General features: G+C 42.4%; 1 protein-coding gene across 1 annotated transcript in view; it reads left to right on the forward strand.

Moving 5' to 3' along the window:
* The window catches only part of M6 (neuronal membrane glycoprotein M6), a 203517-nt gene extending 197063 nt beyond the window's left edge, over positions 1-6454 (forward strand). The window contains exon 7 of the mRNA XM_080271730.1: positions 2310-6454. Within this exon, the coding sequence (XP_080127856.1) occupies positions 2310-2438 (129 nt within the window). The 3' untranslated portion in view covers positions 2439-6454. The remainder of the gene's footprint in view (positions 1-2309) is intronic.
* The last annotated feature ends 11020 nt before the right edge of the window (positions 6455-17474 follow it).

Genomic DNA, 17474 nt, shown 5'->3' on the forward strand with positions numbered 1-17474 from the left:
TGTGTACAGTATGTATGTATGTTAAATTTAAGAAAACTGAGGCAGTGACAAGCTTTAATAAGGCACTGCTTTTACTCAGACAAAAGATACAAATGTAGATATGAAAGCCAATTCCACTGAGCTCATCAGTAATATAACGAATTGGCAGTGTGAAGGGATTGCTGGATGGAAGACCAATTTATGCACGTGCAAAATAGCCGGTCAAAAGTATTCATTCGTGTGTGTGATATTCTTTATCAGCGAGTATTTTGGTGACTTAAATGGTCTTTCATCTAGTCAAGTCTCATAAATTTACCCAGACATATAGAAGAGGCACCATAGTTACGGTATTTTAGGGGGCCTAGGACCTAGTTAGGCTCGCCAGCTAGGTAACATATGACACTCAAAGTCCCTCATTGTGTGATAACAAAAGTGAAGAACCTATGGACTTTATCCTAATTGGTACCAGGCACCCCACTTGTGAACTCAAATTTTCCCTTTTACAACAAATTAGATCCACCTAATACATACATACATACTGTTGTAAGGAACAGAAACACATATAGGCATGTTTAGATTAATAGAATATGATGAAAAGGGCACAGTAAGGAAGAAACATACTTCATACAGAGACATGAGATAGGCTTGAGTCAAGAGGTTCAGAGGCAAGGGGGTGGGGAGTTACTGTAATGGTCTCCACCACCTGGGACTAACTCCTTAAGTAGAGACTCATCATTTAATCCCACAAAGGCATCAGAAACCAGAGATTATGCACGATCATTGTTGGTAGAAACAAGCTCAGGTGCACGATAATGAATTTTTTACTAAAAAATGAACGATAATAGCAAGAGTGCAGATTTTCATATAGCAGTGATAATGAAAACCACTGTAACCAAGTGCGTGATAACCAAGGGGTCACTGTATATATGGTATATACTCTGCTTGTCTGCACTGTACCCAAAGAGTATCAGCCTTCTTACCCTAGATTTTGTGGATAAAATAGTAGTATTGTCAAGAATACAACATATAATGGTGATATATTTCCAGCTTATACTGTTATGGACCATTTAGGGAGATTTCTGTCCTTGAGGGTTCAGGTAACAGGCAGTGACACTTAAACAAATAAACCTTACATACAAAATCTCTGCACAGCACACCACAGAATCAGGTTCTTTATATATTAAACAGGTGCACAGCGGGAACCTCTTTGGAATCGCACACAAACTTACTCAGACAAGATCAGCCAGAAACTTCAGCTAATAGAGTACCGGTAGTAAATAGGAACAGTTATGTTACTAGGCTGCAGTGTACAAGTTAACATAAATACAAATTCTTATGATTCCAAACTCATGACCTGAAACTATATCACGAAATGAAGAGAGGGACTTTGAGGAGGCTGGAATGGAGAGTAGTGACTCTTCCACCTCAAGCCACTTGTTTACCTTGTAGCCATACCTTTTTTGCTCCAGCGACCTTTATGACAGCAGCAGTATATATATTTACAATCAACTCCTAAGGGTGACAGTCAGGATAAATCATTTTGATAGGGTTGGCTACTGCATTCTATTGGGGCAGTCCTCGTCACTTTGGTTCGGCCGCACCACCTCCTTTCTCTCCCTGTAATTCAGCATGGGTTGATCCTTATCACTGCTGATATTCCATGCTCAAACCAGCTTCACAACTGAGTTAACACAGAGATCACCCAAGATAAGTTGTGCCTAAGATCAGCATTCACATGGCAGGTTCCCTAAAATAGAACTTCACATGGTTTGGTGGAGGTAGTGGCTTCACACGGTCAGTCTTATCCAGATTAGTGGCTAGGCAGTGGTGAGTAACCTAACATTTGTAGTGGTAGGCGATGTTGACATCATTCATTCACTTTGTACTGTTGCCTACTTCTTCCATCACCTTTATCATTCTGTTTCTGTGTCAGCCATTCTCTCTTCCTACATCACCCTTTCCCTCCTGTCACATTTTATTACTCTTCTTTCCACTTCAGGTGACTCTGCATTGAGTGACAAATCGAATGGTTTTCATGTAACTAAGAAACCATTTAGTGCTGGGTGGTAACCATGTAACCAGATCATGGGGTGAAATGGAGCCTACTTCTGCATTGGTGTCTCTGCTAACTGGGTGGGGAAACACAAATGTGGCATCCACCCAGGAACCAAACCTCCACCCTTTTCCCTTCCACCAGCAAAGGATGATCAATTCACCGCATGGGATGGCTCATCCCTGCAGGGGCAGTTGTTTGTCTGTGCTTGATGGGTCTCAACAACAACTAACATTTGTATTTTGTAAGTAAAATTAACCCGGGGTTTCCATTTTAGGTACACTACCTCATGTGCCTGGCAGCAAACTATGCTCACATAAAGGATCAGGAGAAGTTCATGGATCTTCAAGAGATTCAATTCCTCCATGAGTCGGAGATGTCCACACTTCCTAAAGATCGCTTCTAGGACACTGCCCAAGGGATTTTTTGGCGTAATAACCAGCATAGCCGATACTTTCGGACTGTTAACTGAATAGGAATGCAAAGTATCGTATTCTGTGGAGGTATATATATATATATATAAAATACAAGTTACTATGTAACACAACCAGTCTCAGCAGCTGTCTTTATATGAAGAAAATAGAAATTTCAGACACTGATAATTGACATTAAACACTCCTTCAGTAAAAGTACTCCACTGTTACAAGTTTGCATTCTTATTAGGGAGATAGTTCCATTGGCCTTTTTATTTTTATTTTATTTTATTATTATTATTTTTTTTTTACCATAGTAATGCTTGCAGTTTGGGAAGTTACTGCAGAGTGTATGGTATGTGCAGTAAAATTTTATTATGATGGGATAAGAAATGTCTAAACTCACAGCATTTAGGAGGGCAGCATTTGGCCTCATGACAGAAGTACAGACAGGGACCACTGAAAGTGCAGTGACTTTCTTCATTGATGTAATGCTCAACCCTCTGTGCATCTCACTGCTGGAGTTGCCGCAGCTTCCTCGCCTCAGGCTGAACATAGTTGGGATTAGGGCCAGAAAGTACTGTAGTTTGCTTCGACTGAGCTTACCGCTGTGTAGTCTAGCCCTCCACTGCAGCAAGTTTTGTAAATATGTGTGCATCATTTTGGGTCCTTATTATACAATTACAGGTATTCCATGCTGAACTGCTGCAGTGAAGGGTGTTTGCTTGCTGCTCATTTGTTACTGTGCAAAGTATTTTTGTAATCTTTTTCATTTAGTTTTGCTATTTTCAATACTCAGTGCTCATATACCATAATTAGCATGTCATTTTTTTTTATATATATATACACATATAATTTAAGCTCAGCCTAAGATTTCTGAAGACTTCTCAAATGAAACACAGCTGTCAACATGTCTGCACTTGATGGCTTCTCCTTTAGCATAGCAACTGTGTCACTCCTTAGTTTTTAATGTAACAATACTAACCACTATTCCTGAGGCACCTGATGGTATTGATGCGTGTTCACAGTCACTGAAGCCTCATTTGCTTTCCTTGCTTCCAGCAAACTAATACACTAATCTGAGGGTACTAAAAATGTGGATTTAAATCCTATCCTCCCTAGCCTCCATGTAGCTTCCAAAAATCCCTTGGGTAAAAAAATATTGATCAGTAGTGTTGCAGCTACTGGCATTCATTTCTGAAATTGTATAAATAAATAAACTAAGGACTGACAATCTTCATAGTACTGTATAACAAAATGTAATTATTATTATGGTTAATAATTCCACTGTTATCAATATATATTTTGTACTGTTGTTTAAAGTGTGAACACACTGTTAAGGTGACTGAGGTATAGGTGTTAAGGATGTGTAAAGTTCTCCTCTACCTGACCTGTGTAGTGTGCTATTGGTAATATCTTGTTTCCTTCCCTAGCCTTAGCCTACCAACAGCTGAACTGTTAACTTTCAGGCTGTTATTAACAAGAAGCAACATATCATATCTTTGGTTATAACAAGTAGAATGAATGCTTGACCCTGTTCTTCAGCTAGTGGAAACCTTTTTCCTCTCAAGCTGTTGGTGCAGGACAATGTATATTGACAGTAAAACACATTAACTGTGCTTGTAAACCAGTAATATGTGCCTTTAACTTTAGTCTAGTTTGATCATTGTTTTTCCATAATGGCTAAAATGCTGTTCAGCTGGCTGAGCCATAGTATTTGTTATGATATTCTTTATACAGTATGGTATACAGTATGTTTTATTTGTTCACATAGATATAAGAATAATTTTTTATAGTCATTAGTTTAATCCTAGTTCCTTATTAAAAGTCATTATCTTTTACTTCCTTCAAGAAATTGCCAAAATTTGGATTGGGTTATAATTAGCACCAACAAAGCATTTGAAAAATTGGTACAGTAGGAAAGGGATGCTGTCCAGCAGAATAGTTATATCATGTCACTGAGACACAATCATCAGGATTTCCCCCTAACTGCTTCACCTGCTTTCCACTTTGCATTAGATGATTCCGTATATACAGTGTATGTTTGCAGTGGTAAATTTTAAAAGAGGAATAACCGTTTTTTTTTACTTGACATGAATGTTCATTTTGTAATGTAGTTTACCTTCATAGATATAGGTTTCAGCCAGCTGAGTATGTGGCCATTACTGGTCATTCGCTGTTAGTGGATGTGATTTTATTTGCTGTTAAAAGATCTGAATATGTATATGTTAAGCCTTGACATTTTCAAAATCTAATATCAGTTGATGAATATTTTAGTAGTAGATATAATAACAGTCACTGTAAAATACTGACAAGACTTAAGTAAGCTCCAGTCAAGCTAAGTGATGTGGTAACTTTTGCATTATTATCCTTCATATATGTCAAAGCTTTTGTATTAATCACAGTTTCAGAGTGAAAGTAAGCTCTGCTGTTACTTCATTACCGAGAATGTTGTGTTCATCCATCCATCCATCCATCATCCAATCCTATGCTGCCCCATAAGGAACACAGGAGCCAAGGGCTAGGCAAGTTGGTCCTGACCTTTAAGATGAGAATGTTGTGTTGATACATGGGTTAAATTATACATAGTATATAGATACTAATTTGGAAAAGAGATGTTAGGGCTTACCATATACACTTACAGCGTATTACGACCCCCTGTAGTACCATTTACAGTGATATGTTGTGTACCGTGCACAGGACTTCACCCTCTGGACTCAACTTTTTCCCACAGTTTAGAAGTCTGTCACATGTACTCTGATCAATACATGTACTAGCACAATGACCACCATATGCTGTTCCCTCTTGGTGTTTGAAGGTGGAGTCCTGGGTGGGGTGTATGTACATACATCTTGAGTTGAAATGGTTGATGCTAGATATAACAAAGAACTGTCTTTTGTGTAGGATCAACGTTTAGTAAGGTGTGTGTGAGTATGGAAATTGTGTCTACACAGTTTTATATTTTTTCTTTTATAAAGTCTTTATGAAGAGTAGGATCATTAATACTGTACATAGTAGGAAGTAATTTTTTCCTATGGCTTCATCTGGACTTCACAAGCATGGTTCTGCAATAAATATTCGTTCAGGGTCTCAGCTGTGATATGGGTTGTAAACATGTCAGCAATCCATCATTCAGCATCAGCAATACTGGTACTTGCCATCAAGTGACTGTTCACTTTGTTTTCTTGAGTATGGATGTAAAAAAAAATGCAGTGTAAAGCTATAGCATATAGCTTGTGACTGAATACGGTATTTATTGTTCTGTAATGAATCAGGAGTACCTGCCTGTCTTTGCAGGATAAGGGCATAATACAGTGTATTTATTTTAATCATGGGACCTTGTTTAGAACAATACATATCACATTTGAAACGCTAAATATTTATGTTCTCTTTTATCAGTATTTTCCATTCCTGAAGTGACATGCTTTATATCCAGCATAGAGAATGGGGTATGAATGTCAACTTTAGCACTATTATTATTTCACTTTCCAGTTATTACTGTACAGAATTTTAATATAACATTCATTTAAATTTCTTTTTTTTTTTTTTTAGGCAGAAATGCAGGTAATGATTTTTGGGTTTTGTAAGTACAGTATTTAATATGTGAATATACATTATCATTTATAAAATCAGGTCAGTATGTAATTGATGACCTCGCTCCAGTTTAATGTAGTAGAGTATATAATTGGTATTCCTATTGAGTTTAAATGCAACTAAAATGCAGATGCCATTAATATGAGATCTAATTACCAATTGTTATTTATTAATTTTTTCTCTGTGCTGAAGTTCATAGTCATGAGTAAGTTGTCCATTACATAGTATGGTGCAGTAGTATGTGGCTAAAATTGTGTTCCTACCCATCTTTACTTGTACAATCAATAGGATTGATGGATGCACTTCATTTATGGTGAATTTCAAAATCTGTTGATCTACTATGATTATATTTCTGTATGAAGAGATACAGTATTGTGTACCCAGACAATGTAAAAACAAAAAGGTCTTATCTTTCTCTGCTGTTTCTCTGACTTTCTATAGTTTCAGATTGGGGGTAATTGTATCATCTTAGTCAGATGCTGTGATTACGTGAGTCTTTAAGCCTTTTTACATTTCAGATTGTGTCTGGTTAATTTAATTAACAGGACAGATGGCCTTTGTTATGTGCCAGGGATGTGTTCCAAAATATCTGTATTTTCAATACATTAGGTGCTGTAAATTGGAGGAATGAGCAGATCAGTTTTATTTATAATATTAGTGAAACATTCACAGTAGGGTACCAGGTTTCAAGGCATCTAGTTTAGTGAAACGCACTTTCATGGCAGCCATCAAATATTCCCGTGATTTAGCATTTGGGACAAAATAACACATTTTTGCGCCTTCCAGCACCACGAGTTTTGAATTCTCGCCATGGTGATGCCAACGCCAACACTCAGTTTCAGCCCATTTTCCCATATGTGAACAAGTATGGCCGGAAGTTGAGTGTTCTCACATCCTTGATCAGTAATTGATGGATGTATGTCATCTTGTGCTTTAAGTGGAGCTAGAGGGGGACCAGGTAATAGTGGAAATGGTGTATGAAAGCATGAACCTGGAACAACATGTGACAAAGGGAAGGCCAAGTGATTACCACCGGAAGGGAGTGAAAAATTGCAAGTATGATGACATGTTAAAAATAAAATCACAGCAGAAATGGAGAAAGGTGCTGGTAACTCTGAAATAGCTATGCAAAATGTATAATGTGCCAGAGTTGACTGTGGGTAGTGTGGGAGAATAGCTGAGTGAACTTGAAGCCAATCAATATTCGGATGTCCTGTAGGTCTGTCTGCCAATTTAAATATATTTTTCCTAAAGTTATACTGGTTCAGTGATCAAGAAAAGAATATAATTTTGTTGTGCAATTTATATTTTTTATATTTATATCGAACTCTGTTTCTTGCCGAAATATGCAGGGTGATAGTCATGGAGTGCTCCGAAACAAAATCTTCCACAGGCATACCCACTAATCTTTGATAATATTCAGCTTAATCCTGCATCATCCTTGAACATGCTTGGGGTTTCATTTACTCGGGACTTGTCTTGGAAAGATCATATTACATCTCTTGTAAAATCTGCTTCCAAGAGATTGGGTGTGCTAAGCCGACTCCATTCCTTCTTTACCCCTGCACAATTGTTGACTCTATACAGGGGTTTTATCCACCCCTGTGTAGAGTACAACTCTCATGTGTGGGGAGGCTCCCCACATACAGCTCTTCTCAATAGGGTGGAGTCAAAGGCTTTTCGCCTCATTAACTCTCCTCCTCTTACTGACTCCCTTCAACCTTTGTCTCTTCGCCGCACTGTTGCATCTTTATCTCTTTTCTATCGCTACTTCAATGGTCACTGCTCCTCTGAACTGTCTGCATGCATTCCTCCATCCCTACGACGGGCACGTAGCACCCATCTAGCAGTAAACTCTCATCCCTTTTCTGTCCAACTCTCTAATGCAAGAGTTAACCGTTACTCCCAGTCCTTCATTTATGCAACAGGTCAACTCTGGAACTGTCTCTCTCTGTCTGTATTTCCTACTTCCTATGATCTCCAGTTTTTCAAACGCAGTGTGTCCAGGCATCTGGAAATGATCGGATCTTGAATTTGGCTCTCTCTTATATTTTGTTTTTCTCTTGGAAGGAATAGTTTTGCAGGCTCGTTGCCTTTAGCTCCTTCTTCCTCACATTTAAAAAAAAAAAAAAAAAAAAAAAAAAAACACCCCAAAAATTTTTTCTAAAAAACAGAATTTGATACACAGTGGGCTTGCACAGTGCGTGAGAGGTTGGGCAGTCCTGGACCTCATGCACTGTGAAATTGCGCACTGAGAATACATAATCTTTTGGAAAAAATAACATAAGTGTGGTACCCCCTCATACCTGGACATTTTTTGGCCCTAGAGACATAATAAAGGTCAAAATTTTCAGACATTTTACTACAGATATAGCTACAATAACAAAAATATGGGCAATCACCTTAACAACAGTAGACAACAGGCCTGATGGACTTAAATAACAGGGGTTCCGAGGCGCAGCAACATTTATGGTCCCGCACCCACCGCCTCACCTCCCGCCGCACCAACACTTCCCTTCACAGACTCCTCCTGAGCACCTTCCCCAGGAGCCTCTAAGTCACTCACTTCGGCCATAAACCCCTCGAAGTCCAATGCTGACACATCTGACATTGCATCCTCTTCATCCTCGACAGGAACAGGATCAGACGATGTAGCTGGTTTCTCACTTTCACTAACTTGAGCCCGCCATGTGTAACTTGTTTTGAGCATCTGTCTTCCGTTTATTTTTTGCCTGTGCCTGTCTGTGTGGAAATGGAAGACTTTGTCGATACCAGTGAGAACCTCCTCCATCCTTAAGTTGCTGACTTCCTGTTCCTTCACCTCTTCCTTGACCTTATCCACAGCAGCAAGGATCTTGCTTATTCTAGACATACACAGCTGTGTCCTCCCCTCTATCACACCAGGCTGCTCAGCTTGACTCTGCCTGGCGTCGCGCTCTGCGTCAGCCTTATCTATCTGTTGCAAGACTTCCTCGCAAGGCTGTTCCTCAGTAGCAGCGTTCACTTCCCATATGTCCGCCAATGTAACGTCCTTGAAACCTGGTACAGCTTGTGCTGCTGTCAGTGTTGCTACCTCAGCCTCGGCCAGTGGTTGAATGGCCGTCCCGTGGGTCGTGCATAAGTGAGGCACAAGCAGTCACCATGCATGGTTTGCCGTTGCAGGTGTAATCAAGTGCCATGCTCGTAGGAGAAAGTCAACTGTGTCCTTCACTGTGAAACGACGCCAAAATGCCTCAACAGTCAGGTCATCTGTGGCGGGTTGGGATACAGCTGCTGGCGGAAATGGTACAGGAACAGATGCCTCATCGAGGTCTTCATTGTGATGTTCTTGTAGGGCATGAAGCTCCTCTTGTGTGTCAGTCTTCCTGCATAGGTAGTCTTACACTTGCTTGTGGCAGAAGTGCTTCACAGTGGCAATCAGTTCTTGATCCAGTGGCTGCATGAGCGACGTTGTCCGGGGCGGCAGAAACACAACACGACAATCCTTGTGTAGATCTAGGTATGGAGGGGGACTTGGTGCATTGTCCAGCACGAGGAGCATCTTAAATGGAATGCCAAGTTCCCGACATTTGGCCCTGGCATCAAGGACGCAGTGCTTTGTTAACCAGTCTGCCATAATGTTCCTGGTCATCCAACCATTTGCAGACTTGTACCAGTACATGCCACTTGCATCCATGTTTGTGAGGTTTTTGTAGCACCTTGGGTGTGAAGCTGTGTGTACAACAACTGGACTCATCTTGTGGCTCCCAGACAGGTTTACAGTGAACATTACCCTGGAGCTTGCGACCAGGGGCTTGTTTCTGTTTTTTAGCGATGTAAGTCAATTTGGACATGGCCTTGTAGTATAATGACGTTTTGTTGATGTTGTAGATCTGGTCCTTGGTGTACTGTCCTTCTTCAAGAAGCGCTCTAAATATCACAGGATACTCTCTCGCGGCCAGCTTGTAGGCAGAGGCACGGTCACCAAACATTTTGATGTGATGGAGTTCCTTGCTTTTCAAAAAACGGTGCAGCCATCGTACCAGTGCCTTGAAAGGTTTGTCCACAGATAACTTGCGAGATGCTGCCATGTAAAAAAGCTGGGCTTGGTTCCAAATAAATCTGCCATTCAGTGGTACACCTTCCTTCTCCCTCCTCATAATGCAGGTGGCAAGATACCGTTCCACAAGTATCATCGCATGATTTCCCACCCGGGAACGGCCGTCAGGCTCAGACGCACCATACATCTTCACAAGTGCCCTGATGGCATCGCAGTTCTTCCAGACTGTCCTCACTGTTGATTCAGCCAGTCCCAGGGCTTTCCCGATAACTGTGTTTCCTTGTCCCTCCTCTTTGAGCTTGATAATCTCCAACTTGGTCGCATCCGTGAGGAGTTTCTTAACTCTTAGGGCTGGAGGCATGGTGCAGCGAAGGTACAGTACAGCACAGGATGGAGCAAAAAAAAAAAAAAAAGCCTCACGTTGTACACGACAGGTTAGCTGCAGAGAACAGATCCGCACTGTGCACGAGTCTTGTCTGCAATGGCACGCCCGCCACCTCCTACCCCAAGCCGTGCAGTAGAATGCCCTGGGAATTTCTGCGCATCAACATCACAACATGTTATGATGGAAGTGTTGTGTTGGGGGGGTCGCTTGCTAATGGAAAACGGCGTTTTTTAGCCACTCCTTGCCTCTACTTCACATTCTGTGAGGTAAACTCGCACATTCAAGGTTTTTGGTTATGATTTTTGGTCACTTGCGCACAATGTGATTCGCACAGTAGGCAAGCCCACTGTAAATATAAAAAATATAAATTGCACAATGAAATTATAATTTTTTCTTGATCACTGGACCAGTATAACTTAAGGAAAAATGCACTTAAATTGGCAAATCGGTACAAGACATGTAAATATTAACGGCCAATCTAGTCCTTGTGAAGTATTTGAACCAGTTACTGGAGGTAGACGAGTGAAAACAGTGCCTGAGTGCAGCTCATTTATGCTAGTGGTTGAACATTATATCTTACGGTAATTGAATAGGAGGATCTGGGAAGATGTTAGTGTGTCAGGGCCTGAAATTCAAGACCAGGCCCGCCTATTTTATGATGCAGTTGCAAAGAAACGTAACATTGCGCCATCCCCAGAGTTCACTGCCGCATGGGGTTGGCTACAGAGGTTCAAATGCAGGTCAACAGAAACATTTTCAGGTAACTTTAGGATGTATTTAAAGTAGGAAATACATTAGGGGAGTGATTTTCCTTATGGGCTTGGTCCCCATTAGCTTTTTTCCCATAAGGTCAATGCCATGACTTTGGTGTCACTTTTCACAGTCCCTATTAGGTGCAAAACCTGGTGTCCTACTGTAGTGGCAATACTTGCTATTTGCTGTGTAATTAGCAGCAAAGAAAAACAAAGACAATATATAATGAAGACTTGCAGTACTTATGGTACTGCCAGTACAATGTGGGAATGCATTTGGAAATGTGGATACTTTACTTTAGTTGTCTGTCAGAATATAGTCTTGGTTATGGAAGTGGTCTGAATGTTTCCATTTATGTGAGGTGGAACAAGGAATTTTGAAGCTTTAACCCCTTAAACGCGGATCGTCGCTTTTGCGACAGTCGGCCCAAAGGACAGAACGGCGGATCGTCGCGTTTGCGATTTGAGTTAATTTTGAATAACCGCGGGCAAGCAGGCTTCAGCTGGTATTGTCTATCAGTACCGCCACCCTTGAGCTACGTTTAGCACACTTGACCTTTGTACTACTGACCTCGGTTGTTGCCAAGTTTCATTTTTTTTACCCACCCACGCACCGATGCGTGGCCCTCCCTCGTCGTGCGATATGGCAGCGCGCGGACGGCTCATACGTGTCAATCTGCGCCATCATCGCGCAAGCACTTTCTGCTATTCAAGCTCTTCCGAGTCTGTGCCTTCCAGCCCTCCGAAAAAGGGTTTTGTGACCTCAACCCCGTTCAAAACCTTACCAGGAACTGCTAAGGGACTGAGTGACTCTGCAATAGCCAGTGAACTATTGAAAGCGTCCATGGATTATGGAAGTGACGTCGGTGTTTGGTCAAGCCTGGCAGAGTCTGACACGCAATCGAGTGCTGAGTCTGTGCCAGAAGTGACTGTTTCAGTGCCAAGCACCTCAACAGGCAAGGCTCCTGTGAAAAGGGGCTTAGAATATGGAAAGGGGGCCAAGAGGAAAAGGAGTGGTGACCCCAGTTCACGCCATTGTCCCCTACGCCACGTCACGCCACCGCCAGCCCGCCACGCACTCCCAGCCCCATTCTCTCGTCCTCCTCTTCAGCTGCCCTGTCTCCTGAGTCTTCAGAGTCGCCTTCACCACCTCGGAAGGGAAGCAGACCTTCAACTTTACATAGTAGAGGTTTCCGTAGGCCCAGTGTTCGTGGTAGTAGAGCTAGAACTTTGTCCCCTAGTGTAAGGCTAGCTCGTAAGGAAACTCGCACTAGGCAACTCGCCAGTCACGCCACCGCGAGTGACCTTGAACCCTCAGATAATCTCCCCACCATCACCACCACTACACCAACACGACCTAGGACAGCCTCTGCCTCACGCAGTCTCACCGCCTGCCTCACCCACTCCCACACGACCTGCCTCACCCCCCGCCGCTCCCAGCACCTCCCAGCCTAGGCAGGGCACTCTTGATGCCTTCGTGTGGTCAGAGGGCTCAGATTTTGTGCCGGAAGATCTGCCCTTTGATGACAGTGGGTGTGGAGTTCAGGCTGACTTCCCTGTCCAAGAGGATGGTGAATGCTTGGACTACCTGTTGGCCTTCCTTGACAACGAGGTAATGGAGCAGATTTGTACCGAGACGAACAGGTATGAGGGGCAATCTGCTGCAGTTCGTGAAGGAGAAGGTGAGGCGGCAACGCCATCCACGTCGCGGATGGCAGCATGGGTGCCTCTAACGATCAGGGAACTCTTTGTATTTATTGGGTTGATGTTATTGATGCCCCACAATTGGAAACATAAGCTGGAGGAATACTGGAGTTCAGACGATCTTTGCCCAACACCAATCTTCAATAAATACATGAGCCGCGATCGTTTTAGGCGGCTCATGACTTACCTTCACTTCGCGAACAATGATGAGCCTTCCCGAACTGACCCATTATGGAAAGTGAGGGGAATCCTGAACTTGATCAAGGATAAGTTTACGAGGTTCCTGCGCCCTTTCAAGAAAGTGGTGATTGACGAGTCCTTGGTTTTGTTCAGGGGCCGTCTTCGGTTTGTGCAGTATATTCCAAGCAAACGGCACCACTTTGGAATCAAGTTTTTCGTGCTGTGCGACTGCAAGACGGGGTTCATCTTAGACTTCGTGATTTTCACCGCCAGCAATGTCGATTTGGACAAGACTGACCCCCTTGGATTCTCTGGTTCTGTGGTGAAAGTGCTTTTGGAAAAGTACTTTGGCGAGAATCATGTCCTGTATACGGACAATTACTATACAGCTCCTAAACTCGCCAAGTACCTTTCTGAACACGGCGTCGGATCCTGTGGCACTGTCAGGAGCAATAGGGCACACTACCCTGCCTTCCCCGAGGCTGAAAAATCAAAGTGGGGAGACGTGCACCTGAAGAAAACTGACAAGATGCTTGCGATCAGGTGGCATGATAAGAGAGTCGTGAATGTGCTCACCACAGTACACAAGGGGGAAATGCTGGCCACAGGGAAGGTCGACAGAAGGACTGGCGAGCCTGTGATGAAGCCTGATGCTGTCATTGACTACAACGTCAATATGCGGCTGGTGGACAAGTCTGACATGATGATCGGAGAGATAGACTGCCTGAGGAAGAATCGTCGTTGGTACAGGAAGGTGTTCTTGCACTTGATTGATATGTGCATGCTGAACGCCTTCATCCAGTAAAAAATCAAGAACAGGAAGCCAGCAAACTACTCTCTCCGAAGATTTTCTAAGACTTGTGTCTACCAGCTGCTTCAGCGTTATGGCCAGGTACTTGCAACAGGTCCCAAACGCCACCCTCAGACACCTCCAGACCGCCTACAGTGTCAGGCCTACCTTCAGCGACACCGCCTGGAGCCACTGCCTGCCACTGCCAAGAGGGGAAAAGCACTGAGGAGGTGTCATGTGTGCAGCCACACTCTCAGGCAGGACAGAACCTTTAGGCGCACCTCCTTGCAGTGCAAAGAGTGCAAAATTCCCCACTGTGCTTACCCGTGTTTCTTTGACTACCACAGCCTGACTAGATATTGAAAATAAGGGTAAGATTCTTGGAAATAATAATGAGAGTGACAGTGATACTAGTGTTTAGTTTTCTTTTACGTACTGACAGTGACAGTCTGATGAGTGTAAATTAGTGTATGTACTTGTAAAAGCACTGACAGTGACAGTGTTTTTTGGTGTAAATAATTGTACATAGTAATAATATAAGTATTGCGAGTGACAGTCACTCCAGTGTAAGAAGTTGAAAGCATATGTTCCTATTCTATGTTCTGACAGTGACAGTTTGTTGTGTAGAAAATATTATTTTTATAACAATGGACAGTGACACTGATGAATAAGGCAAAAAACGGACAGCTACAGTGAAAGTGAGCGATAGAAATGAAGTGCGAGTGGCCGACCGGAGCGAGAATAAAGTGCCTGCCGTAAGGCTGAATAAACTCGCGACGCGGTGGTCTTCCTCAGTCCCGATCCACAATACTGGCAGTGACAGTGATTTTTAAGGCCGTAATAGTGACAAGTGAACGTTTGCGAAGTACTATGATGGAAAATAATGTAGTATACGTGTTTTTAGCCGTGAAAAGGCAAATGTGTCAATAGTGACGGGAAGATCGCCGCCGCGCTGCATGTCGGCCGTGCGCTCCGTTCATTTTAGCCTTATTTTCAGTGCTTATTGTACAAATACGGATTCCAAACAACCTGTACGTTGTTGTATAAAGTGTACTGTGACAGATTGAGGCTGTGGTAGAAAGAAAACCGGGTTTCTGGAGGTGTGAAAGTGAAGACTTTGTTACCCAACTTTGCAAGTCTTCACAAGTCCTTTGGTAGTCCACGAAGGCTTAACATGTGTCTCAGGAGAAAGCTGAATGTAAGTACTATATGCCATAAAAATTTTAATGCTCTAGGGTTAATCTCTGATTTTTGGCAAATATTTTCCCACAGGTACTCAGACCCCGCTACAACCCCGCCACAGCGGGGGGATCGGCCGTACACAGCCGCATTTTAGGGGTTAATCATGAATGGCAGGATGTGGCTTTTTCAATGGGCACTCACTTCTCTTATACATTCCTGTTTTGTTTCTTTCATTTTTTAATCCTACCCACCCCATGTGTCAATGGAACATAGAGTTCGCATGGTGATAATAAATATTGCTGGACAGTGTTATTACAGACACTGATGTATGGTAGTGACACACGGTTCTTAACCATAAACTGTGGTAGACTGGATATCCAAAGTGCACCCCATGCACAAAAAAGAACATAGATTTTCAAGCGTCTCATTTGTTATCTCATGTTTCTGACTGATTGAGTGTGATAAAGTACTTGTATATCAGTTTTCAGGTCGATGTATGCCATAGTTCAGCCGCTACAATGTATTAAAGTTCCATAATTTGGGACCACTTTTTTTTTTTTTTTTTTTTTATTATTATTTTTTTTTTTTTATAACATTGAAGAGGGCATGCTGCAGTATGGGTGTGAAAATTTTCAGGTCAATATCTACCATAGTTTGGCCATAAAGAGCTTGGATATTTTCTTAGTTTGAAGGTGGACTTAGGACAAAAATGCTACCAGGAATATTCATCATAAATATATTCAGTGAGCACCATATGAGAGAGTGCATGCATATATCCCATTGGGTCCCGGATGTCTTGTGCGAGGGATTTCGCCAGAAGGGTGCTAGGCGTACCGCCCTCCTCCTGTCGGCTCATAGTCGCAAAGCTGATAGGTCCCTACCTGGGGGTTCCCTTCTTTATTAAATTTTGAAAATGCCCAGTTCTATCCTATATTGAGGACACTGGGTGCAAGTGGGATATATATATATATATATATATATATATATATATATATATATATATTTTTTTAATGCAGTTTCCCCTTTTTCCATGAGGGCTAAGGCATTGTCCCTGGGTACAGGACTTATGTTTGGAACATGTAGCACTCTATGACTAGATGCCCTTCCTGATGTCTAACAATGACCCATGAGTGGATTCAAACCTCTGACCCTTCGGTCAGAGCAAAGCGCTCTAACCCACTGAGCCACAGCTACTATTATGTAACACAAAATCAGCCCAGTATCTACCTTGGTGTAGCTGTGGTGATATTTTGAAATCTGGTGGATTGGACCTTGACCATCCATCGTACCAAACGGTGATATAAGGTGCACGTGGGGTAGGCTGTGATTGGCTGAAAAGTCTCCAGATGCTTCCACATGACAAACTTCAAGCAATTTGTCAACAATTCAACCCACAAAAAGGCATGGAAAAATAAATTTTCAACCCAGTGCTGGAGCTGTATATTGTAGGGCACCTCAGAATGACTGTGGCTGCACATCTAAGTTAGTAGGTTAAGGAACACTGGTCTGCAGCAGATGTGATGTAGAAATGGATGCACAAAGACCTTTCAAAAGAAGTACACTGCAGAATACTGTTGTCCAAGAGTTCAGTCTGAAAACTAAAAACCTGTCCTTGTGAAAAAGAGCTTCTTTGGTCTTTGTGCAACTGAGTGAGCGGTGGAGGCTATTACCCATGCAGTTAGTGTCTCTCCCATTCTTGGACAACCCCAGCCCATGTTAAGGGCATTCAGAAGGAGTACAGTGTCTTGATGTGGAGATGTGCTGGTATCAAGTTTTCTCAAGGTTCTCAGTCTAGCCAAATCCTGACCTGATAGTCTTTGGAATGAGGCACTTGGTGAAATGCATCTCAGCCTTGGGTGGAGAGAACTTTGCTGCCAAAGATTGTTATTTTGGTGTTTCAGGTAAGCAGGGGGATCTGAAAAGACCATGGGAAATTTCCTGTTCCAGCAAGCTATGGAGCAGAAAGTTGGCATTACCTAGAAAGATGCATGTCAAGCAGTCTCAATTCTAACTTTACCATTAATACTGCATAATAGAAGTTGGTGAGAACTAGGGATCCACCCAGAACTTCAGAATGTCAGGTTTTACAATAAAACCCTGCATTTGGTCTAAAGGTGGGGTGAAGTTTGGTATCCATTGAAATTCACATGATGGAGATACACTACAGCACACTGAAAAAGTCTCCAGTGAAGCACTTGTGGTATGTGGTGGCGACCACCTACCCCAAGTGTGCTGCCTACTTCTTCCTTTGCCTTTCTCATTCTTTTTCTGTTTGCCCTCCCCTCTCTTCCTGTTTCCCTTATCTCTCCTGTCACTTTTTAAGACCCTTCCTTTTCAGGTGGCTTTGCATTGAGTGTCAAACCTAATGGTTTCATGTAAGCCAGGAAACCATTTAGAATGCTG

The sequence above is a fragment of the Coenobita brevimanus genome, chromosome 47, assembly GCF_032717465.1.
Source record: "Coenobita brevimanus isolate Jiangsu-jjx chromosome 47, ASM3271746v2, whole genome shotgun sequence".
Taxonomy (NCBI): Eukaryota; Metazoa; Arthropoda; class Malacostraca; order Decapoda; family Coenobitidae; genus Coenobita; species Coenobita brevimanus.